This window comes from Ornithorhynchus anatinus, chromosome 13 (assembly GCF_004115215.2).
Source record: "Ornithorhynchus anatinus isolate Pmale09 chromosome 13, mOrnAna1.pri.v4, whole genome shotgun sequence".
Lineage (NCBI taxonomy): Eukaryota > Metazoa > Chordata > Mammalia > Monotremata > Ornithorhynchidae > Ornithorhynchus > Ornithorhynchus anatinus.
The window spans coordinates 21049965-21074129 of record NC_041740.1 but is presented as its reverse complement, the minus strand read 5'-3'; the positions used below and the strand labels follow the sequence as shown (position 1 = coordinate 21074129).

Sequence of the window (24165 nt, the reverse complement as noted above, 5' to 3'; positions counted from 1 at the left end):
CACAATCAGGCACTCAGCCAATCGTATGCACCCGCACAAACGCCCCCTTCACACACACACACACCCGGGACACCGATGACGGAAACAACATCCCCCGGCCCATTTGAGTCCGGCTTTGAGGCGGATGCGTCGACGGTACGTAACGAGCGCTTCTCAGAGCACTGAACTGAGCGCTTGGGCGAGCACGGCACAGTGGAACCGGCAGACCAGATTCCCCGACCTCAAGGAGTCCGTAGCCTCAGGGCACAGGGCAGTGTCCCGAGTGGGAGGAGTGAAGAGAGGGGCCAGGGTCTGGAAACGAACTAACGTCGGCCGTATCCGCAGAACCCTTGAAAACGTCCCGGTGTCCGCCAATCCGGGGTGTCGGCACGCGGTCCGAATCGGCGCAGCCCGTGGATCCCCTCCACTGTCCAGTCCGCCCCCGCCTCTGCGCCCACGCTTTCTGGGCCTCGGTTTCCGCGGACATCCGATAACATAAACAATAATGACGACGATAGGATCCGTTCAGCGCTACATGTCCCGAGCCCCGGGGAACGTGTCTCCTATATCGCTGCACCGTACCAAATCAAGCCGAAGCGGTCTCGCGAGGCCAGACGACTCGACTCGGCACGTTCCGGACACCCCCTCGTCAGGACCGACTCCCCGGAGAAGCAGCCGACGCCCGGAAAAGTCCCGGGGAAAGGCGGAAGAGGGAGACCGGCAGCTTGACGGAGAGAGACCGTAGCAAGGGCGACGGAAGGACCGTCGGCGAGGCGCCGGATCTCGGCAGGAGACGGGACCTTCCGGGGAAAAAATATATCAGAGCCTGGGCTTTGGAGTCAGAGGCCGCGAGTTCAAATCCCAGCTCTGCCACTTGTCCGGCTGCGGGGACCACCGGGGGCGAGTCGCTTCGCTGCTCCAATGGGCCTCAGTCGCCTCATCTGTAAAATGGGGATGAAGACCGCGAGCCCCTCGTGGGACGACCCGATTCCCCCGCGTCCACCCCGGCGCTTGGCGCGGCGCCCGGCGCCTAGTAAGCGCCTGACAGCTACCGGCATCATCAGCCGCAGAGTCGCCGCCGCGAATCGGGAACTACCCGGCGATAACAGCAACGATATCGTCCCCGGCGCTTAGTACGGCTCTGCCCACAAGTAAGCACCGGGAAATGCGAGCGAGCGACCGGAGGCAGCGCCGGGGTAGATTCCAGGTGATCGGGTCCCACGGTGGGGTCCGCCAGCGTAATCAGAGCAGAGAGGATCCCCCCATCGCCGGGCCTCGCCTCCACCGCCTTCGCCCGGGACCCCGCCTCGCCGCGGCCCGGGCCCCTCGCCGTCCCCCGCTCGGAGCCGCTTCTGCCCGGGCGTCGGCTTCCAGTCGGGTCGGCGGGGCCTGGGGGACCACTCCTCGACCGCGGCCCCAAACGCCCCCTCGCCCCGCCGATCTCCCCCCAGCCGTTCCGCCGGCCCCCGGACCAAGCGCCGGGGTGGCCACGAGCGAATCGGGGTGGCCACGGTCCCTGCCCCACCCGGGGCTCGCGGTCTCGCTCCCCGTCGAGCGGATGAGGGAACCGAGGCCCGGCCAAGGGAAGTGACTCGACCGAGGTCACCCAGCGGACGAGTGGCGGAGCCGGGATCGGAAGCCGCTCGGCCACGCCGCCCCCCGACCCCGTGGGCCCCCACACCCCCCCGACCCCAGGTTCCCTCCACCCCGGACCCCGCGGGCCCCAGGCCTCGCGCCTCCTCAGCCCCCACGGCCCTCGCAGCCCCCGCACCCCACCTTCTCTCTGCAACCTCCGGACCCGGGAGACCGACCTCCGAGACCTCTCGGCTCCCAGACCCCGCACCTGTAGACCCCGAGTCGCCAGATCCGCCTCCCCCCCGGACCCCAGCTTCCCTCGCCCACCCCCCGAGACGGGGGAGGGGGTGGGGGGCGGGGAGGGGAAGGAGGGTCGGAAAGGCCGGGGGGGGTGGGAGAGATTCAGGCGAGGGAGGGGTGGGAGGGGTAGGAGGGGCGGGACGGATCGGGAGGGGGATAGGAGGGGCGGGAGGGATCGCGATGGGAGGGAGGCGGGGGGTGTCGGAGGGATCGGCCGTGCCGGGGGGTCGGGAGGGGGAGGCCGGGGGGTGGGAGAGGTCAGGGGGAGGGACGGGGAGGGCGGGAGGGAGGGAGGGGAAGGAGGGGAGGGCCCGGGGGCGGGGGGCGGGGTCCCGGGCCTCGGGCTCCCGTCCGTCCCGGCCGGCGCGGTCCGGCGGGCGAGCCATGGGGCCGGGGCGCCGGTGGGCGCTGGGCTGGGCGCTGGGGGGGCTGTGCCCGGCCCTGGCCGTGGCCTTCAACCTGGACGCGGCGCGGCCCACCCCCTACGCCGGCCCGCCGGGAAGCTACTTCGGCTTCGCCGTCGACTTCCACCGCCACCGCCCCGACGGGTGAGAGGGTCCCTTCGCCTCCCCGCCCCGTCCGTCCCCCGTCCCCTCCTCCCGCCCGGACGGCGCCGGCCACTGGCGCTCGTCCTTCGCCCGGCACGGGCTTCGCCTGCCGTGGGCCCTCCTGACCCTGAGCCCCGGCCCCGGCGTCCCTCTCCTTGTCCTCCCGGCCCCGGCCCCCGGGCCCTTTCCCCGTCGCTGCCCCCTCCGATCCCTGCCCCTGTCCCCCTGTCCCCCTGCCCCGGTCCCCGCGTCCTTCTGCCCCCGTCCCCGTCTCCCCGCCCCTGTCCTCCTGTCCCCCGGCTCCTTTCCCTGTCCTTGTCCCCTCCGATCCCTGCCCCGTCCCCGTCCCCCTGCCCCTCTCCTCGTCAGTTTGCCCCTGTCCCCGCCTCCTGCCCGCTCCCCGTCCCCGCTCCCTCCTGTCTCTCTCTCTCTCTCCTTTCCCGGCTCCCCCGGCTCCTTTCCCTGTTCTTGCCCCCCTCCGATCCCTGCCCCGTCCCTGTCTCCCTGCCCCTGGCCCCGTCATTCTGCCTCCGCCCCTGTTTCTGCTCCCTCCGATCCCTGCCCCTGCCCCCCCCCCCCCGGCCCCGTCTCTGTCCCCCTGCCCCTATCTCTACCCCCCTGCCCCTTGTCCCCGCCTCCTGCCTGGTCCCTGTCCCTGCTTCCTCCCGTCCCTGTCTCCCTGCCCCGGCCCCTGCATCCTTCTGTCCTCGTCCCCGTCTCCCTGTCCTCCTGGTCCCCCGGCTCCTTTCCCCGTTGTCGCCGCCTCCGATCCCTGCCCCGTCCCCGTCCCCCTGTGCCCTTGTTTCTGCTTCTCCGATCCCTGTCCCCGTCCTTCGGCCCCTGTCCCCGCCTCCTGCCCGATCCCCGTCCCCGCTCCCTCCTGTCTCTCTCTCCTTTCTCGGCTCCCCCGGTCCCTTTCCCCGTCCTTGCCTCCTCCGATCCCTGCCCCCCGTCCCTGGCCCCCTGCCCCCGGCCCCGTCAGCCTGTCCCTGCCGCCGTTTCGGCCTCCTCCGCTCCCTGCCCCAGTTCCTGTCCCCCTGTCCCGTCCCTGTCTCTGTCGCCCTGCCCCGTTCCTGCCTCCTCCAGAGCGTGTCCCCGTCCTCCGGCCCTTCTCCCCGTCCCGCCGTCCCGTCCCTGCCTCCTCCGATCCCCGTGTCCCTGTCCCTGTCCCCCTCCCCCCGTCCCTCTGATCCCGTCCCGGGTCCCCCCGGTCCCTGTCCCTGCTCCCCCTGCCCCTGCCCCTGTCTCCATCGCCCTGCCGCCGTCCCCGCCTCCTGCGATCGTCCCGGTCATCCTGGCCCTGTTCCTGGGCGCCCGCCCCCCGTCCCCCGTCCCTGCCTCCTCCGATGAGGAGTGACCCAGGTGGGGAAGATGGACCAGCTCCATCGGGTCCCGGCCGGGGCCTCCGCCCAGCCCCGGGGTGACCCGGGCGGAGGCCTGGCCGGGCGGCCTGGCCGGCCCCGGGAGCCTCGCCTCGCCTCGCCTCGCACCTTTCGTCCATTCAGTAGTATTTATCGAGCGCTGACCATGTGCGCAGCGCCGTACTAAGCGCTTAGGAACGAACGAGTCGGCGACGGGTAGAGACGGTCCCCGCCCTCCGACGGGCTCACGGTCTAATCGGGGGAGACGGACGGACGGGAGCGATGGCGACGAATAGAGTCGAGGGGAAGAGCGTCTCGTGAGAACGACGGCGGCTGAGTAGAATCGAGGCGATGTCCGTTCCGTTGACGGAATGAGTGGGGTGATGAAGATACGTACAGTTGGGCGGACGAGTACGGTGCTGAGGGGATGGGAAGGGACCACCTACCCTCTTCCCGCCCGCCCCTGCCCCCGCAGGGTGAGCGTGCTGGTCGGCGCCCCCAAGGCCAACACGTCGCAGCCGGACATCGTCCAGGGAGGAGCCGTGTACCTGTGTCCCTGGCCGGCCCGGGGGACCACCCCCTGCCACCAGGTCCCCTTCGACGGCACCAGTGAGTGGGGGAGTTGGAGGGGGGCGCGACCGCGGGAGGGGGCCCGGGACGCCGGTGGGGAGAAGGAGGTCAACGGAGCGCCGGCTTTGGGGCGGCGGGGAGGGGGAAGCAGCGTGGCCCGGTGGCTAGAGCCGGGCCGTGGAGTCAAGAGGACGTGGGGTCCGATCCCTGCGGTGCCACTTGCCTGCCGGGTGACCTTGAGCGGGTCGCTTCTCCTTTACCTCATCTGTCAAATGACAGATGAGCGGAGAAGCGGCCGTGGCTCAGTGGAAAGGGCCCCGGGCTTGGGCGTCGGAGGTCGTGGGTTCCTTGGGGCGAGTCACCTGCCTTCTCCGGGCCTCGGTCACCTCGTCTGTAAGACGGGAATGAAGACGGTGAGCCCCCCACGTGGGACGACCCCATCGCCTCGTATCTCCCCCGGCGCTCGGAACAGTGCTCCGCCCACTGTAAGCGCTGAACAAATGCCACTTAAAAAAAAAAAGAATGGGGATTAAGCCCGGGAGACCCGTGCGGGACACGGGCAGTGTCCAACGCGATTATCTACCCCGGCGCTTAGGCCTGGCACTTAGTAAGTGCTTATCAGATACCGTAAAAAGGGGAGAGGAGAGGGGTCCCCGGGAGCCGGAAGAAATCCGAGGCTCGAGGGGTGGGGGGGTCCCGTCCCCCGACCACCTGGGCCGAGCGAGACCTCGTCGGGAAGGGCGGTAGAGACCCCCCCCACCCCCCCCCCCGCTCACCGTCCCCGGCCTCTCCCCGTCCTGCCCTGGTCCCCGCTGCTTTCTCCCTTGTATCTCCGCCCCCTGCCACGTCCGGGACCGGATCCGGGGCCCCGCCGACCCGCCCGATGCCGGAGTTTCCTTCGGCAGCCACTTCTTCTCCGTCCCGGCTCTAGCCGGGCCTGGTGCCCAGGGCCCCCCGCGATGGCAGGCGCCGGGGGACCGGGGAGGAGATCGTCCCTCTCTGTTGCCGGCTGGTACTTTCCATGCGCTTGGCACAGTGCTCTGCACACGGTAAAGGCTCAGTAAATGCCATCGAATGGATGGATGAGCCGGAATCCCACCCGGGATCACTCTACCTCCGCCTCCCAGGCCGGCCGGGGAGCCCCGTCATCAGAGACCCCCCGTTTTACGGCTCCTCACTGGGAAAATCTGCCTTCGCTCCGACGGTGATGATATCGGCTCTTACGGTGTGCCGAGCATTAAGGTCGGCGGCAGATAATCCGGCTCAGGCGCATTTCCCTGTCCCAGATTGGGAGTCGGAGTAGAGGGGAGAATAAACAAGGAATAGATAAGGAAACTGAGGCGCAGAGGAGGAAAGAAGCGACACGGCCTAGTGGCCAGAGCACGGGCTTGGGAGTCCGAGGGTGTGGGTTCTAATCCCGGCTCCCCCACTTGTCTGCTGCGGTGCTTGGGCAGGTCACTTAACTTCTCTGGGCCTCGGTGACCTCGTCTGTCAAATGGAGACGGAGAGCGGGAGTCCCATGTGGGACAGGGACTATTTCAGCTGAGCTGGAGCCTTAAAAGTCGCGTCTGCTTTCCCCGTTTCAGCTCATCGGGCTTCCGCTCTAGTTCGTTCTCCTCCCACGCCTCACCCAGAGAAGCTGCGCGGAAGCGAGCGTTAGAGCCCGATTCGGCAGGGTAGATAGAGCTCGGGTCCGGGAGCGGGAAGGTCATGGGTTCCGATCCCGGCTCCGCCACTTCCCTGCTGTGTGACCTCGGTCAGGTCGCTTCTCCGCGCCTCGGTCGCCTCGTCCGTAGAATGGGGATTGACTTGGAGTCCCACGCGGGACATGGGCCGTGTCCAACCCGATTGCTACCTCGGCGCTTAGAACCGTGCTTGGCACACGGTAAGCGTTTAACAGATGCCATTCCGAACACCCGAAAAACGCTGGTTCAGACCCGATTCGAAACTACGTCACTGGCACCCAGCGCCGGGATTGGAGGGAAGCCAAGAGGGGCACCGCCCGAGAGGGCAAAGCGTAGTAGGGTAGAGGTGAATAGTAATTTGAAAGCACCCGGTCGTTCACCACCCGAGTGGGGTTCGCAAGGATCTGGGTGGGTGGAAGGAAGAGGATCGAGGGCCGGGAATCCCCATGACCCCCGTAGGTTGTGAGTTCGGGCTGACTCCGGCCGAACTCCCTACGATATTTATTGCATTACTGGGTAGAGCCTGGACCCTGAAGTCGGGAGGACCTGGGCTCTAATCCCAGCTCTGCTACTCCTCTGCTGCGTGACCTTGGGCAAGTCACTTAGCCTCTCTGCGTCTCTGTTACCTCACCTGAAAAGTGGGGATCACTAGCGTGAGCCCACGTGGGAGGGCGGTGGTGTTCGCCCCGACCGCCTCTGTCGGTTCCTTGCCGTGCGACCTCGGACGGGTCCCTTCACTTCTCTGTGCCTCCGTTTTCTCACCTGTAGAATGGGGATTCAATACCTGTTCTCCCCCCTACTTGGACCGGGAGCCCCGCGTGGGACGGGGACCGGGTCCCACCTCCTTTGATAATAATGATGTTGGTATCTGTTAAGAGCTTACTATGCGCCGAGCACCGTTCTAAGCGCTGGGGTAGACACGGGGGAATCAGGTCGTCCCACGTGGGGCTCACGGTCTTCATCCCCATTTTACAGATGAGGGAACTGAGGCACCGAGAAGTCAAGTGACTTGCCCGAAGTCACGCAGCTGACGAGCGGCCGAGCCGGGATTCGAACCCAGCTCTGCGCTCGGAACGGTGTTTGACACCTCCCAAGTGCATACTGAATGCAATAAAAATTCCGAGTGCCGTAAGCGTTAGAAGCGGCATGCCCGTCGATGGTAATTGTGGAATTTGTTAAGCGCTTGCTACCTGCTAAGTTTTGGCCAAGTGTTGGCCTGGAACGCGCTCCCTCCTGACCTCCGCCAAACTCATTCTCTTCCCCTCTTCGGAACCCTGCTTAAAGCTCACCTCCTCCAAGAGGCCTTCCCACACTGAGCTCCCCTTCTCCCTCTGCTCCCTCTACCCCCCCCCCCCGCCTTCACCTCTCCGCAGCTAAACCCTCTTTTCCCCCCGCCTCCCTCCGCTCCTCCCCCTCTCCCTTCCCCTCCCCTCAGCACCGTACTCGTCCGCTCAACTGTATATATTTCCGTTACCCTATTTATTTTGCTAATGAGATGTACATCGCCTCGATTCTATTTATCTGCTATTGTTTTAATGAGACGTTCATCCCCTCGATTCTATTTATCGCCGGCGTTCTCGTCCGTCCGTCTCCCCCGATTAGACCGTGAGCCCGTCGGAGGGCAGGGACCGTCTCTGTCCGCTACCGATTTGTCCATTCCAAGCGCTCAGTACAGTGCTCTGCACCTAGTAAGCGCTCGATAGATACTATTGAATGAATGAATGAAAGCCCTGCCGAGAGCTCACCTCCTCCAGGAGGCCTTCCCAGGCTGAGCCCCCCTTTTCCTCTGCTCCTCCTCCCCTCCTCATCGCCCCGACTCCCTCCCTCTGCTCTACCCCCCTCCCTGCCCCTCAGCACTTGCGTATCCATGCACACATTTATTATTCTATTGATTTCATCAACGGTGTGTCTGTATCTCTAATTCTATTTATTTCTAGTGACGCTATCGATGCCTCTTTGCTTGTTTTGCTGTCTGTCTTCTCCCTTCTAGACTGTGAGCCCGTTGTTGGGGAGGGATTGTCTCTATCTGTTGCCGAACTGTACATTATCAATAATAATGTTGGTATTTGTTAAGCGCTTACTACGTGCAGAGCACCGTTCTAAGCGCTGGGGGAGATACAGGGGAATGAGGTTGTCCCACGTGAGGCTCGCGGTCTTCACCCCCATTTTACAGAGGAGGGAACTGAGGCACAGAGAAGTGAAGTGACTTGCCCACAGTCACACAGCTGACAAGGGGCAGAGTAGAGCGCTCTACGCACCGTAAGCGCTCAGTAAATACGATTGATTGATCGATCGATTGAAGGCGCGTTCAGAGGGGACAGGGTCCCTGCCCCACATGAGGCTCAGAGTCCGAGTAGGAGGGAAAAGCAGGTATGGATTCCCCCTTTTACCGATGAGGGAACTGAGGCGCCGAGAAGTTAAATGACTTGTGCAAGGTCGCACGGCAGTCGAGTGGCACTTCCCGGATTTGAACCCAGGTCTTCTGGCTCCCGCGCCTGCGGTCTCCTCGCCGGCCCACGCGGCTTCTCTTCGGATCGTTGTGATTGCTGCGATCCCTTCGGCTGCCGTGATCTCTGCGGACGCTGAGCGTTGCGGGTTCTTGGAGTATTGTGAGCACTGGAAGAGCTGTGAGCATTATTAACTCCCCCCCCTCTCTCTCTCCACCAGATAACCGCAAGATTAAGGTTAACGGGAGCAAGGAGCCCATAGAGTTCAAATCCAATCAGTGGTTCGGGGCTACCGTGAAAGCTCACGAGGGAAAAGTGGTGGTGAGTACGGGCCGGGAGCCGGCGCGGTTGGGCGTACGCTCCCGCCGTCTGCCGTGCCGGTCGTTTCCGAGAGGCAGGACGTTCCAGAAGTCGCCATCGGACCGGCGTGGACCGGCTGCTCGGAGGAAATGCCTTAGGGGTGTTGGAATGAGATTGTCCTCTTCCGGCGGGCGGGGCCGGCCGGGTGGGTCGGGCGAGGTCGCCGGCGACGGACGGATTCCCTTTACGACAGAGGCCCCGGGTGCCGTGTGAGCCAGACACCCGTGACTCCACCGCAGAGAGGGTCTGGCCCCGGTTCTGAACGCCGAGCGGCCGGAGAGGCATCACGGGTCGCCGGTGCCAGCCTGTGGCGCCTACGGGGGTCGCGCCCTGGGGGGGTCTGGCTCATCCGAGGTCTCTGACGAGACCCCGGAGTTGCCAGACGGGCACGAGAAGACCCAGAACGGTGCCTGCCCGGCCCGGGGACGCTTGGAAACCAGTTCCCACTTTAAATTACCCCCCCGGCTAACCACCCTGCCCCACTTCTGAACCTCACACTTTCAAAGAGAAGCTGGCATCTTTGACTCAGTGGGCGTCCAAGGGCTGGCTCAAGGTTCCAGTGGCCATCCTTAGGCCAGAGAGTCCAAGGGCTCAGGGGGATTCCTAGGCCAGACCCCGGAGGCCCCTGTTCTATTTACATTTCACCCGAGTCTGGGGTTTGGAGCGGGGCCGTGACCTAGGGGGAGAATCTTTTGAAAACATTTCGGCTGCTGACGCTGCTTTTGATTCTGAATTCCACCCAACGATCCGTTTTTTTGGCTAGCGAGTGAGCTGGACAGAGCTGGACAGAGCTGGACTCCCCAGATTTCCAGTTGGGGTTTATCTTGATCTGATTTTCCTTAGCGAAATAAAGCCACGAGCGAGCTCCGGCGGCTCCTCCGAGGTTAGCCTTTCGACATAAAGCAGGGGGATCTAGAAACCGGCTTGACCCATTGCAGTTTCGTCGCCCCCCCCTTCCGCCCCAGCTAGTGTCGAGTCAGTACAAATCTCACCTCTCCGACCCAGGAGGGTTTGTCTTCCCTCCTCTGGGGCAGTGCCGTTCGGCCGATGGCTCCCGGAACGTTTCTTCAGATCCGAAAACTGCTAAAACCGTTTGAACCAGAGCCTTCCTTCCACCCTCCCACACCCAGGCTGGGCACCTGATTGGCCGGTGACGCTGACCCGCGGTGGGCTTCGAGTCACCGGACGCCCTGTCGGCTTTATTCGCTCTTTTCAGGCTGACCCCTCAACGAGGAAAGGGACGATCCAATCCCGCTCCGACCCGATCCCTGACATTTACCCAGAACCAGCTCTTCTCTTTCCTCTCCGCCAACCCCCCACCCCGGCCGCCCTGCTCTTGCTTGACTCCTTGCGTCCAGCTCTGCCCCAGATGGGCTGAAGCCGACCGGAGGCAGCAACTCCCCCAGCCACACGGCCAGTTGTAGCCACGCCGGACTGCCCGCGTGCATGTGGGCTTAGGGTCCCTGGCCAGAGCTTGCCCTTGCCCTGGGATCTGGCCCCGGAGTGGGTCAAAGAGTGGACGGCGCCTGGTCCGCTGTCTAAGCGGCACCTCTGGAAGGAGCCCTCTTGAAGCCAGCAATATTATAATCGGGGGAAGGGGGAGAAATGAGAAGGGCCGACACCCCCAGGCCGGTCCTTGTGTGGGGTAGAGGTAGGGGAGAGAGAGAGAGAGAGATACCCCAGAGAGAGAGCGACATTCCCCGCCATCTTGCTGGAGGCGAGGCGGGGAGAGGGTTGGTGGCGGGAAGGGAAACGGAATTCCTCTTTCTCCTTTCCCACCCCTCTTTCCGTCAGCAAAGACACTTTTTACCCTTCCGCTGAGCTAGGGAGCTGTCGGACCTCTCTTTTATTGTACTTAGCTCAGGATTCCGCCCACCGGTAAGCCTTCGGAAAATATAACTGATCGATTGACCTAAGGGGTGAAGGGATGGTTTGCAGACTGATAGTCTGCAAAGGCCTCTGCCAGGTCTGGGCTGCCCCGGTGGGGTGGGTGGACTAACAGGAGAGGGGGGCAGAACCTCCAAAAAACAAGGGAAAGTCCTGGCCTTGAGCGGAAGATGATCCAGAGATCGGAGCGGATCCAAGGCAATGGCCGGCCACCGAAGCAGAGCTGCGAGGAGCCCAAATCGAACTACAGGCAGGAAACTGGAGATCTGAACCCTCAGCTCGGGCAAACGGATTTCTCCCCAAGCCAAGGGAAAGCGGGAGCAATTTCCGCTCCATCCCAGTGGCGAGACGGGGAAGAAACCGGGACTGGGCGGGGTGGGGTGCTCGTTTACCTCTCCGGGGCCTGCGCAGAGTCGAATCTGTGGGGACTTACGGGATGCGGCCTCTCCCTCGAGCAAGGAGCCTAACGGCCGTTCACCTCTGCCCGCGTCCCAGGCCTGCGCCCCCCTGTACCATTGGCGGACGCTGAAAGCCACCAGTGAGAAGGACCCCGTGGGCACCTGCTACGTGGCGATCCAGAACTTCAGTACCTACGCCGAGTACTCCCCCTGCCGCAACAGTGAGTGGGTCCGACCCGGCCAACGGGGACAACCGGGCGGTGGTGGGAAGGGGGCGACGGCAGACCCGGAGCTTGTGGCCGAGCAAACAAGGCTGAAACAAGGGGAAACCGGAACTGGCCTCGGAGCCGCGGGACGAGTGGGATAACGGGGAAGCTGGGCCTCTAGAGCAGCTCTGCTCAGTCTGCCCGCCTCGGGGAAACGGGCCAAACCCCCCATGGCCCGGGACCAGGGCCTCTGAAGACGGCTGAGGGTGAACCTTGATTGCCCAGGGCCGGCCGGTTCAGGCAGGAGCCGGGGGGAGCTCGGGGGTTTCCGGGAACAGGAAAGGGTCGACTCCGCGGCTCGGAAGTCGTTACGGGAAACGGGGAGCCGGGGATGGAAGCAGAAGGAATGGGGCCGACCGATCGATCTGGGCGACACCTGCAGCGACCTGTCCTTGTCCTTGCTGTTGCAGGCAACCCCGATCCCGAAGGCCAAGGTTACTGCCAAGCCGGTTTCAGCGTGGATTTCTACAAGGTGAGGCTAGCCGAGGCCCAGGGGGCAGGCTCGAGGCCGTAAGACGCCACGGAGGTAGCCGGTCGGCACACGCCGGCCTCCTCCGGCCACGCGCCCACTCGGTCTCCGCTGGTGACCTCGCTCTTCTCCGGCCACACAAAATAGAGAGGCTTTAGCCTCTTGGGATTCCTATCGCCTATTACAAATCGACAAGAGCGTTCCCCTACCCCAAGATCCAGCAAGTGTCTATAACCTCGGGATTCCGAGCAGCCCAGTCATTAGAATGATAATACCTGTGGCGTTTGTTAAGCGCTTATTATGTACTAGTTACTGTACGAAGCCCTGGGGTGGATTCCGATATCTGAGCGGCAAACACCTCTGGAAGAAGCTAGGTGTTTGTCTGGTCCTGGGACCGGAGTTGGGGGCGGGCTGGGGGCCGCAAGGCAAGAGAGGCCAAACTAGGCAGGAGGGAAGGGGAGAGAGGGAGGGAAGATTGATACAGAATAGGTCTCCCCTGAGGTCATACAGGGACTCAAGGCGGTGGGAAGCGGGTAGGGTCAATATCAGCGATGGCCGGGATGGTCAGGGGCAGAATCGGGACCTGGAGATTTCAGCGTTTGACCCGCACAGATGTCCGGAGGGGTGAAGGGCGGGCGTGAGGGCAAGCCAACGCTAGGCCGGCTGCGCTCTTCACTGTTCCTCTTTGTTCCCGTTTGCCAGAATGGAGATCTGATTCTCGGCGGCCCGGGAAGTTTTTACTGGCAAGGTACGTTCTTCCCCGCCGGCCGAGGGGCGCTCAGCAGAGGGTGATGGGGTGCAAAGTCGGAAACCGAGAGGCCCGGCGACTAACTCCGCCAGGGACCTCGGGGGGCTGCTAACTTGGCTCCACGGGGCCTGGCCAGAAGCCAGGCAGGGAGGAACGTTACAGGGCTCCTCTAGGGCAGTCTGTCCTCCCGGAGTGTATTCGGTGGTTTCTCGAGGGTTGTCTCTGCCCACCCGGCTTGGTTACCGGCTGGAATCTTCAGTCCGCAGCAGTTGCCGGAGAGAAGTTACGGACACTGACCCCCTCACCCTGCCCCGCTCAGTCCATGAGGAACGACGCGGCCCGGTGGAGGGAGCCCCGGCCTGGGGGTCGGAAGGACCTGGGTTCTGGTCTCGGCTGCGCTACTCCTCTGCTGGGTGACCTTAAGCCAGTCGCTTCACTTCCCTGTGCCTCAGTGACCTCATCTGTACAGTGGGTATGGGACAGGCACCGACTCCAACTCGATCCTTCCCCGGGGCTCAGTCGAGTGCCCGACCTGTAGGAAGCACCTAAATACCACAGTTATCCTTATTCCCCCCCATTCTCTCTGCCCTAAGGCCAAGGTGTTCAGTCAGCCCTTGGCCAGTGAGCCCTTGGACAGCCCGAGAAGCACCCCTTGGCTGGACATTCGGGGCAGAGGTCTTCAGACGCCCCATTTGGGGAGCTCCCCGGGTAGGGCCCTACTCTTTTCGGCTCGTCCGAGAGCCCCCTGTGAGGCGGTGGGGGTGGGGGGCATCCCTTCATCAGTCCAACCTACAGGACACTGGTGTTTTCTGACAGAGGCGAGGCTACGCGCCAGCCCCTTACCCTTTTCCCGGCACAACCCTCCAGTTACCAGCTGCTTAAACTGCTGCCGCCCAACTGTGCGTTCCAAAATCTCCCTCTCCAGCCCTGGCCCTTCTCCTTCTCTGCAATCTCTCATTTCTCCCTGTGTTAAGGACATCTCTACCCGGGTGTCCCACGGACACCTCAAGCCTAACTTGCCCAAAACACCTCCTCATCCTACCGCTCCAGTTCCGCCCTCCCCCTGACTTTTCCATCCCTGTAGACAACACCGGTATTCTCCCTATCTCCCAAGTCCGTGAACTCGGCGTTATCCCGGATTCGTCTCTCTCGTGAAACCCACATAGTCTGTCACCAGATCCTCTGATTCTTCCTTTACGACACTGCGGACATCCACCCTTTCCTCTCCCTCCGAACGGCCGCGACGCTGAACCGAGCACTTGACGTATCCCCACTCGACTATATCCCCACTCGACTACGGGATCCGCCTCCTCACTGACCTCCCCACTCTAGTCCCTACTTCGCTCCGCTTCCTGGATCGTTTCATTCATTCGGTAGTATTTCTGGAGCGCTTACTATGTGCAGAGCACCGTACTAAGCGCTTGGAATGTACAAATCGGTAACAGATAGAGACGGTCCCTGCCCTTTGACGGGCTTACGGTCTAATCGGGGGAGACGGACAGGCGAAAACAGTAGCGGTAAATAGAATCGGGCTTTACGGCCATTCAGGTCGCTTGTTCCCACTGCTCGGAACCCTCCGGTGGTTACCCGTCCTCCTCTGAATTAAAGAGAAACTCGTTATCGTTGGCTATAAAGGTCCCCATCCTGTCTTACCTCACCGATATCTTACTACAACCCGGTTTGCTCACTTCCCTCCCGTCACACCAACCTACTCACTCTTTCTCCATCTCGTCCAGCTCACCACCATCCCCTTGCCCGTGGCCTGCCTCCGCCTTAAAACTCCCTCCCGCTTCGTATCTGACAGACCACCATTCTTCTCACCTTCAGCGCCTGATTAAAATCACATCTCCTCCAAGAGGCCTTCCTTGTCAGCCCCAATTCGCTCCACTCCCTCCTCTTTCCGCGTCACCCAAGCAGCCGGACCTGCACTTGATATCCACCGCGCACTCAGCCCCGCAGCACTTACGTATATATCCAAAATTTATTGGAACGCCTGTCTCGCCTTCCAGAGTGTAAGCAGGTGGGGCAGGGGAAACTTGTCTACCAAATCTGTTGTGTTAGTACAGCTCTCTGCACACAGTAAGTACTCAATAAATACAAGGGATTGATTGATTACTGGGCCATATTCCAAGAGGATTTTTACCACTCTCATTCTAAGGAAGTTGTTACCCATTCCTGCCGGATCGGGACGCCGGGGGAGGGTGGAAGGGCCAGCGCTCCTGCCTGGTTCAGAGTCCCTACACTGGGCATTTAGACTTTATCTGCTGTTTCCGTTCAAACAGACAGATCCAGCGGGCTGGGGAGAGATCTAGATTCGGGGGATCTTAATTACTAAGCGCTCGCTGTGGGCAGAGCGTTATACGAAGCTGTTCTTGTGGATCTTTGGACGGAGCGGAATGAAAATCAAAAATAATAATAATAGCAATACTAATGGTATCTGTTGAGCTCCTACTAGATGTCAAGCGCTGTATTAAACGACGAGGTAGATACCGTTCAATCAGATCAGACCCATTCCCTGTTCCTCATGGGATTCAGAGTCTATGGTGTAGAGAGGAGAGAGAGTTCATTCCCATTTTACCTCTGAGGAAACTGAAACACAGAGGAGATAACGATTTGCTCCCAGGTCACACAGCAGGTAAGTGGTGGAGCAGAGATTCGAACCCAGGTCCCCTGACTCCCAGCCCTGTGCTCTTTCCACTAGGTTATATGGGGCTTTTTCATGCCGGGGATGGACGGGGAGTATGGCCGAGAAGAAATATCCCGCGGGAACTTTCCCGGGCTGCTGGTCTACCCAACCCTCCTCTAGGGGAGGAATAATAATAATAATGATAACGATGGGATTTGCTAAGGGTTCACCATGTGGCCAACACTGTTCTAAGCGCCGATACGGGGAGGGGGCCAGACGGGCTCTCTCTCGGGGGAGTGGGTGGAAGGGAGGAGATGCGGGGGAGAACCGCCAGCCTCGGTGTAACGAGCTGGTCCTGCCCCAGGTCAGGTGATCACCACCAGCGTTGCTGACATCGTCGCGGGTTACTCCTTCAAGAACATCCTCCGGAAACTGAGCGGAGAAAAGCAAACCGACGTGGCGCCCGCATCCTATGACGACAGCTACCTGGGTAAGGGGCCGCTGGGGCCGTCAGAGGGTCGGGGGTCGCCCCGTCCAAAGCCGCCCCCCGGGTCTCCCCGGCACTGAGTTGGGGGTTCCGAGCAGCTGGCTCATTTCCCTTTCTCCTTACATCGGGTTGGTGTCGTTTTCGGGCCTTTAAGGGGTTCGGAGTCCTCGGTGGGGACTAAGCCCTTTGACGAACGTTTTTATCACAAGCAATTGAACCGTTACAAGCAAATTCAGGCTGTGAGCTTTCCCTTTCCCACATCTGTTGGACACCGTGCCCTCTAATGCAGGAGCATGGTCGGGGGGGGGGGGGGCAGGATCAGGGGCTGGGGAAGGAACGGGGACAGGATGAGGTCTGTCAGCCGGCCCCCGGGCCGGGCGGAACCTTAGCACATAGTAGGTGCACCTTAAATACCATCCGTGATGATGATAATGATGCCTTTGCCTCCCATTACGGGGGATGAGTGGGAGGGAGATCAGAATGCTCCCAACAGTCAGACGTAGGGCTCAGGCCAGTCCAGGGGACCCCTCCAATGTGGACAGTGCTCAATCTCGAAGTCCCAGAACGCCCTCGAACCTCAGGCCAAAGTGCGTAAAGCCAGCTTGGGTCATAGGTGCCCCCTCCCCATTTCAGCGTTCCCTGCCCCGGGGGGACCGGAGCCCCCATCTGGTCTGGCGACCGACATCCCGGCCCAGCCGCGGATGGGTGGATGGGTGGGTGGATGGAGCTGGTACGTGTGGCCCTGTCCAGCGACGTTGGCATTTGCGAAAGTGAAATGAGGAGAGAAGGGAAGGTGTCCATAGGAAGGCTTCCACCCCGAGTCTCTGAACGGCACTTCTGGGACTTGGAATCCCAGCAGCCCGCAGTGGCTAAAGTACCGGCATCCCCCGTTATCCAGAATCCCCTCCTATCTGCCTCTGGCCCAGGCTCCCCCCGACCTCCCCCCCTCAACTCCGTCATCGGTCCAGAGCGGACTCTTGGCCCCAGCTCCGCGGGGGAGGAGGAAGGGTGGCCGGGGCCCAGGCTACACTTCCCGGGATGCGGGATGGGCTTGTGCAGCTTCCAAGGAATGTGGAAACCCTTTAAACCAGAACCTAACTGGGCTCCTGGCTCCTCCCGGCCCCGCTGAGCGTCTCCCGGGCAGCCTCGGGGAGCGGCAACCCGCCGGGAATGACGGCCCTCGCTCAGCCGGGAAAGTCAACCCGAGGACGGTCGGTTGTGGCTTTTCCAGGAGGCCGGTCGGCCCCGTGGCTACAGACGGGTGGGGGAAGGGGCATCCTCCTCGGTCCGGGAATCATTCTGTCCTGATCTTCCTGGGGCCATCGCTCCCAAGAGCCAGCGGAGCTAGGCTTGGACATCAAATCCACAGCAGAACTCTCAAGTGCCTCGGCTGACGGTCAGTACAGACGGTCAGTTACGAAGCTTCATTTGCCCACAGTAGGATCGGCAGGGAAGCTGTGTTTGGGTCCGGATCATCAGAGGGAGATTTAGTGCCCTTCAGACACACAAGATGAAGGATTCCTACTCGCTCGGCTAGCGGCCCCCTCCCTCCCCGGCCTCATTTCGGTTTTGTCAATTCCGAGGTCACCGGCCGGAAGCACGGTGGCTTGTTCCCGAGCTCCCGCCTCTAACCGACTGGTGTTTGAACTGGATGTTTTAAACAGGTTACTCGGTCGCTGCAGGAGAATTTACTGGAGATTCAGACCAAGGTAGGAAGCTCTTCTGAATCCAGAAAAAAAAGTCGGCGCTGCCTCACCTCTGCTTGTTCCCAACAAAGAGAGATGCTTTCTGTTGCGGGAGAGAGCGTTTCGCCATCGGAGCTGCAGGTTCTCCTTGGCGAAGAGAAATCCCGGGGTGGCCCCGCTCCGGGCTGACTGCCTTTTCCAAATTCATTCAGTCGGTCGTCTTTATTGAGCACTTCCTCTATGCGGAGCACTGCACTAAGCGCTTGGGAGAGTACTGTGCTCTCTTCGAGAGGTCGAGAAGCGAAGGACTTGGCCTTGGTGGAAAGAGTTCAGTCCTGGGAAGCGGAGAGCCTGGGCTCTACCACTTCCCCGCTGTGTGACCTTGGGCAAGTCACGTAACTCTGGGTGCCTCAGTTTCCTTCTCTGTAAAATGGGAATTCAGTCCGCCGCTTATCTGCTGTGGGACTTTTTGGGCAAGTCACTTCACTTCTCTGTGCTTCAGTTACCTCAGGTGTAATATGGGCATTAAGACCGTGAACGCTAAGTGTGACAGGGACTGTGTCCAACTTGATGATTTCGTATCTACTTCGGTGCTTAGTAAAGTGCCTGGCACAAAAATAAGCTCTTAATAAATACCTTTTAAAAATACCAGTTCTCCCTCTCTCTTAGACTGTGGCCCCATAGGGATTGTTTTGGAACAGATTCTCTTCCATCTACCTTGGTGCTTAGTATGTAATATATACTTTTAACAGACCCCCTTATTATTATTTTACTATTATTATCACTTCTGCCTGCCCCATCTCTCCAGGGGCAACTGGGAAGAGCTTTTCTGCTTTTCAGGTGGAGCAGGGAGGCCTAGTGGATAGAGCACGGGCCTGGGAGTCAGAAGGATCTGGGTTCTAATCCCAGCTCCTCCACTTGCCAGCTGTGTGACTTTGGACAAGTCACTTCACTTCTCTGTGCCTCTGTTACCTCATCTGTAAAATGGGGATGAAGACTGTGAGCTCCATGTGGGACAGGGACTGTGTCCAACCTGATTACCTCGTATCTACCCCAGGGCTTAGGACAGTGCTTGGCACGTAGTAAGCGCCTAACAAATACTATTATTATTGTACCTGTGATATTTGCTAAACACTTGTTATCGCAGTCATCATCCTTATCATCAGTGGTATTTCCTGGACGCTTACTGTGTGCGGGACACTGAATTAAGCACCTGGGAGAGTACAGCAGAGTTAGTAGGGTCGTTCCCTGCCCACACTGAAGTTGCCAAGCACTCTGCCAAACACTGGGGTTAACACTACGCTAAAACTGAAATCTCTCCGCCGCGTGGCCTCACCCGGCACGAACCATCAACCGTCGGCCAGGACGGAGACCTTTCGGAGGACACTGAGACCTCTCCGCCCAGCGGCGGCAGACCGGTGCGGGCCGTCGACCATCGCCCAGTTCAGAGATCCCCCCCCGGAAGACACCGAGATCTCTCCGCTGGACGGCCTCATCCAGACCAGCTCATTGGCCGTTGGAATCGCTCCCCGCCGTTCACCCTCCGGGCCTCTGGCATTTCGTTCCCTATCTGCTGTGGCCGAGAAGTGGCCATTTCTTCGTCTTCCCCCTCTCCCTGCAGCCCGGCCTGAATCCACGGTGGAGAAAACAGACAAGATGTCACTGTCTGATACCCTGGTTCCAACACCCGGATTTGTATCAAGAGCTGCCTACCTTCCCATCAACCCAGCCCCCCGGTTTCCTTCCGAGCTCTCACCTCTTCACTATTAAGGACCCAAGGGCCAGAATGCAGTTGAGCAATTTACTCAGGAAACCACCGGATTAGGCGGTTATTGCCATCCATTTCCTCACCTACGACTCTTAAACGTTCACCGTGAGCCCTCAATCCTCGCCCTCCAGTCAGTCCATCTCTTTCCCCCCCGCTCTAAACACACCCCTTCCCCCTCCCCATCCATCCAACCCCTACCCACCCCTTGAGCCACCCCAACCCCATCCCCGTCCCAGTGCCGTCCCTCATCCCCCTCCTCCCGCACCAGCCATCACCTACTCGCTCCCAACCAGCCCCTTCCCACAGCCTCAGGGACTTGCGGCATCTGGAACTCCCGCTCCGTCCCTGGAAAGCTTCCCTTCATTCTTGACCTATTTCTGACCAGTCACTACTCCTCACCGTCACCGAAACCTGGTTTTCCCCAGATGACATGGTCTCCCCCGCTGCTCTCTCCAGAGGGGGCTTCGTTTTCACTCCCTCCCCAAGTCTCACTGGGAAAGGAGGAGGACTTGGATTCCTTCTTGCTCCTCAGTGCCACTTTCACGTCATTCCACCTCCCTCCCACATCCCTCTCGTTCCCTTCCTTGGAGGCCCATGTCACCTGTCTCTACCACCCACTCCAGAGTCTAGTCACTGTCATCTTCCACCTCCCCGGGCCCCACCTCCACCTTTTTGAACCGTTTTGACCCCTTTCTCACATTCCTTCTCTCATTCCCCATCCCTGCATTGATCCTTGGGAACTTCAGTATCCGCATAGACGCTCCCAGTGATCCTTTCGCTGACCGACGTCTATCGCTCCTCGACTCCACCGACCTCCTGCTCCGCCCCGGCTCTCCCACTCACCAACTTGGACACACATTCGTTCCCATCATCTCTAGTCACTGTTCAAGCTGTACCCTCACCAATTCTGAAATCCTCCTCTCTGATGGCAACCGCCTCACCTGCTTTCTCGCCCAAAGTCCTCCTCACTGCAAATCTGTGCTGTTTCCCCACAGAGACCTCCGACCTTTTGACCCCATCCAATTTTCTCAAAGTCATTAGGCTCCATTTATCCTCTATAACCAAACTACCTTCCCTTAATAAAGGTGTTACCATTTTTACCAATGAGGAATTGAGGCACGGAGAAGTTGCGACTTGCCCGAGGCTCCGTAGCGGGCGAGGTGCAGAGCCAAGATTAGAACCCGGGTCCCTTGACTCGCAGACCTGTGCCCTTTCTACTAAGCCAAGCTACTTCTCAATCTCCATTTCTCCAATCGCCGATGCTGAGGTCACTCTCATCAGTGTTCTCTGGGCAGCAGAATGCTAAAGGATTGCAGAGTCCCCCCTACTTCTGTACATATCTGTGATTTATTTATTTATTTATATTAACGTCTGTCTCCTCCTCTAGACTGTAAGCTCGTTGTGGGCAGAGATTGTGTCTGTTATGAGGGTATACTGCACTCTCCCAAGCGCCCGGTACAATTCTCTGCACACGGTAAGCGCTCGATAAATGTGATCTGACTGACTGACGGCCCAAGAGACCTGCCAACCCTAAACCACCTTCTCTGAGAAACCCCTCGGCCCGTCTCTGTAACCCTGTGTTTTTCTCCGCAGAACTGGTCGCTGGCATACCACGAGGAGCTCAGAACTTCGGTTCGGTGAGTCCCCGTCTAGCAGAACAACTTAAATCAAGGCCAGCGGTGGGGAACGTCGGGGACGTTTAGCGAGTGGGTTGTATCTAACGACCCGGAGAGAAACAAAGCGGGCTGATGAGACGGGATGAAGTCTATATTTCGACAGCCGCTCGGGCTGCCTCTTTCCCTCGGAATCTGCGATGCGGCGTTCGCACCGGCAAGTCCCTTTCCCACAGGCTCTAAGAGGCCGATGCTGCGTTGGATATCCTTCTGGGAAAATAGCCCAGGGAAAATAGTCAGTCCTGGAAATTGTCCTCTGCAGGCTGACTCGCTGCATTCTGTTATAGTGGCAGAGAGGTCTTAGAAGAACATGGAAAGAGAGAGAAAGAGAAGAAGGGGGGGGGGGGGGAGAGAGAGAGAGAGAGAAAGCTGTCACCATTTGAACTGCGTTTTTTCTGATTTTAGGTTTCGATTATTAATTCTACAGACTTGACCTTCATTCAGAACTTTACCGGTGAACAGGTAAATTGAAAACACCCTAAGATCAAAATCCTTCCGCTCACTGTGGGCAGGGAACGTTTCCGCTAATTCTGATGTGTCGTACTCTCCCACGCTCTTAGAGCAGTGCTCCGCGTGGAGTAAGAGCTCAGTAAATACCACCGATTAATTGATCGATCCTTACGCTGCCGGGCAGTAACACCCCTCCATTCTGGATGTTCAGTTTGAAAGAGGGTAACAGTTTCATTGTCAGTGCCAGAAGTCTAGTGTATCAAAGCTCTGTCTTCACTGGAATTTTAAAGCTTTTGACTGATTGGTAGGCATTTTACCAGGGGAGATAGGAGATGATAAGAAAATCTTCATATTGATCAAAATAGTGAACATCTTCCCATTTTCCTTGGCAGATGGCATCTTATTTTGGGTACACGGTTGCAGTGTCTGACGTCAACAGTGATGGGTGAGCTGTTAAAGGACTTTTTATTTTACTTTGGAGACTTTCCTTAGTCATCTTCTCCCATAAGTAAGAGAAGCATCTTGCCTTGGGAAAGAAGGTCCGGCCCAGCTCTTAGAACGGTGCTTGGCACGTAGTAAGTGCTTAACAAGAACCGTAATAATAATTATTATTGTTTAGTACGGTGTGCTGCACAGAATAAGCACTCAATACTATTGATTGGTTGAATGCTTGGATGGATGGTGAGCTGTCGAAATCTCCTTCCCGTTTCCCTCAGGCACCTGTGTTCATCAACACCGCGGGCCCGTTAGCCCAAGGAATGGTGTACCCAGTTGACTGAACGTAATATGGCTTTCTCCCTGAAGAACCTTTCTCCCAGTCTCTAAGACACTGAGATTCATCGAGCCTGCTAAGCGGCTCCTCCGAGCCCCTCAGACCCGTTACTTCATTGCTTAGGTTTCAGTACGAGCTCCCGTAAGGACTGTGGGCCTTGACAGCCGAGGCCTGGCCTTCCTTTCCTGATCCTTGGGGGTTCTTTGCGAACTGTTTGGGAAGCAGCGTGTCCTGATGGTAAAGAACACGGGTCTGGGAGGCAGAGGAATCGACCTAAGGACTAAATGTGTGATTGCATAGAGTCTTCAAGTGTACCGCGGTGGGGGGGTTTCAAAGGAAAGAAGGGAAACTGGTGGATCGCGGGAATAATAACAATAATAGTGATGATGATAATGTTATTTATTGAGTCCTTACCATGGGCCGAGTGCAAGCGTATTACGTACTGGGGCAGATACAAGATAATCAGGTCTGTCACAGTCCCTTCCCCATAGAGGGCTCACAGTAGGAGGAAGAACAGACATCGTATCCCCATTTTGCAGGTGAGGAAACGGAGGCTCCGAGAAGCTAAGGGACTTGCCCAAAGTCACGCAGATGGCAAGCGGAAGAGCCGGAACGAGAACCCAGGTCCTCTGACTTCCAGTTCCGGGCTCTTTTCGCTGGGCCACGTTCATTCAATCCTACAGTCATATCTATTGAGCGCTTACTGTGTGCAGAGCACTGTACTAAGCCACTGGAGAGTACAATCAACAGACACGTTCCCTGCCCACCAGAGAGGACCGGGGAGGCCGAGACTAAGGGTGGTGTGGGGGAAAGGTCGGTTTTCAATTCTGACTACCGGACAGGCGACCGTCTTTCTTCCCATATCCCCCTTCCCAACGTTCGGTGCCTTCCAGAGTTCCCTCAGAAATGAGACAGAGCAACTTTCTCCCCGCCCGGCCCCAGGCCGGGCCCGTATTCAGCTCTAAAAGTCTCAAACTGCACGGCGCGGTGCTTGTTGATGCTTTCGAAGGTTGTTTTGGAAGCAAGGACAGTCCCCTGAGAGGCCGGTTCTTATTCCCGGCCGGCTGTGCGGAGGAGGCCAGCAGGGAACCGAAGTAAACCGTTGGACTTTTTAACCACAGAGTGGAAGGAATTTCTCCTCCTGAGCCCAAAACAAGCAGATCCTGTTTCAAAAGAGAGAAATGCGAGTCCGTCATTGGCCCGGTGAATCTGTGCTCCGGCAACACCTCACCGTCTCTAGACACATCCAAAAGGCCGGCCGTTTCCCGCTTCACTGGTCCTCCCGGAGGGGTCAGGAATTCCAGCAGTGCTTCGCGGGGGCCTTTGGAGGCCGCTGCATGGGAAAGAGAACGCGCCGGACCCCTGCGTTTATGGTCTCGCGTCCACGGGCATAATGAGTTCAGCCTCGTGGGGCAGGCGGGAAGTACAGTCCGTGCTGGGATGGAAATGAAACGAGAGGCCCCGGGAATGGGTTGAGGGGCAGGGTTACCTGATGGAGTTCTGCTTGTCCTTGTCTTTATACTGACCATTCGAAGGCTGGACTAGACCTGACTGCCTGCATCCGGGCGGAGCTGATCTAGAACAATCTTACTTCTTTTATTTTTCACCTTCTGTTTCTTCTCGTTTTCCAGTGGTATTTATTAAGCGCTTACCATGCGCCAGGCACTGTACTGCGCGCATGGCGGAAACAAAGTTCTGAGATTAGGCCCCAGTCTTAATCCCCATTTTCCAGATGAGGTGACCGAGGCGCAGGGAAGTGAAGTGTCTGGCCCAAGGTCACACAGCAGACAAGTGGTGGAGCAGGGATTAGAACCCTGATCCTCTTCAGTTTCTGACTCCTATTTACAGCTGGAGCCCAGTGGGAACATTAAAGGCGGTTCATCTCCTGGCCGCGAACAAACCGGGGGCCCTGAACACTGCTTGCAGCTAAATAGATGGGGCGGGTCCTGTAGCCTCCCCATCTGAGCTGGGGGAAGTTGGCAGGGCGCTCTGAATTATCCGGCCAGCTACAGCGCTCTGCACACAGACGGCTCGACAGCAGAAGACACAAGCAGGGTTCACACCTTTTCCGGACTCTGCGCACGTGGGCATCCGGTATATTTATTTTCCTT

General features: G+C 59.4%; 1 protein-coding gene across 2 annotated transcripts in view; it reads left to right on the top strand.

Annotated features, from left to right (window-relative positions):
• Positions 1 to 2211: 2211 nt before the first annotated feature.
• ITGA8 (integrin subunit alpha 8) overlaps positions 2212 to 24165 on the top strand; it is a 93963-nt gene continuing 72009 nt past the window's right edge. For both annotated transcript variants that reach the window (XM_029077802.2, XM_029077801.2), the window contains exons 1-11: positions 2212 to 2402; positions 4239 to 4372; positions 8686 to 8786; positions 11208 to 11331; positions 11787 to 11848; positions 12548 to 12593; positions 15584 to 15709; positions 17371 to 17415; positions 20753 to 20796; positions 21238 to 21294; positions 21675 to 21727. In XM_029077802.2, coding sequence (XP_028933635.1) covers positions 2239 to 2402; positions 4239 to 4372; positions 8686 to 8786; positions 11208 to 11331; positions 11787 to 11848; positions 12548 to 12593; positions 15584 to 15709; positions 17371 to 17415; positions 20753 to 20796; positions 21238 to 21294; positions 21675 to 21727 — 956 coding nt within the window. In that variant the 5' untranslated portion in view covers positions 2212 to 2238. The remainder of the gene's footprint in view (positions 2403 to 4238; positions 4373 to 8685; positions 8787 to 11207; positions 11332 to 11786; positions 11849 to 12547; positions 12594 to 15583; positions 15710 to 17370; positions 17416 to 20752; positions 20797 to 21237; positions 21295 to 21674; positions 21728 to 24165) is intronic.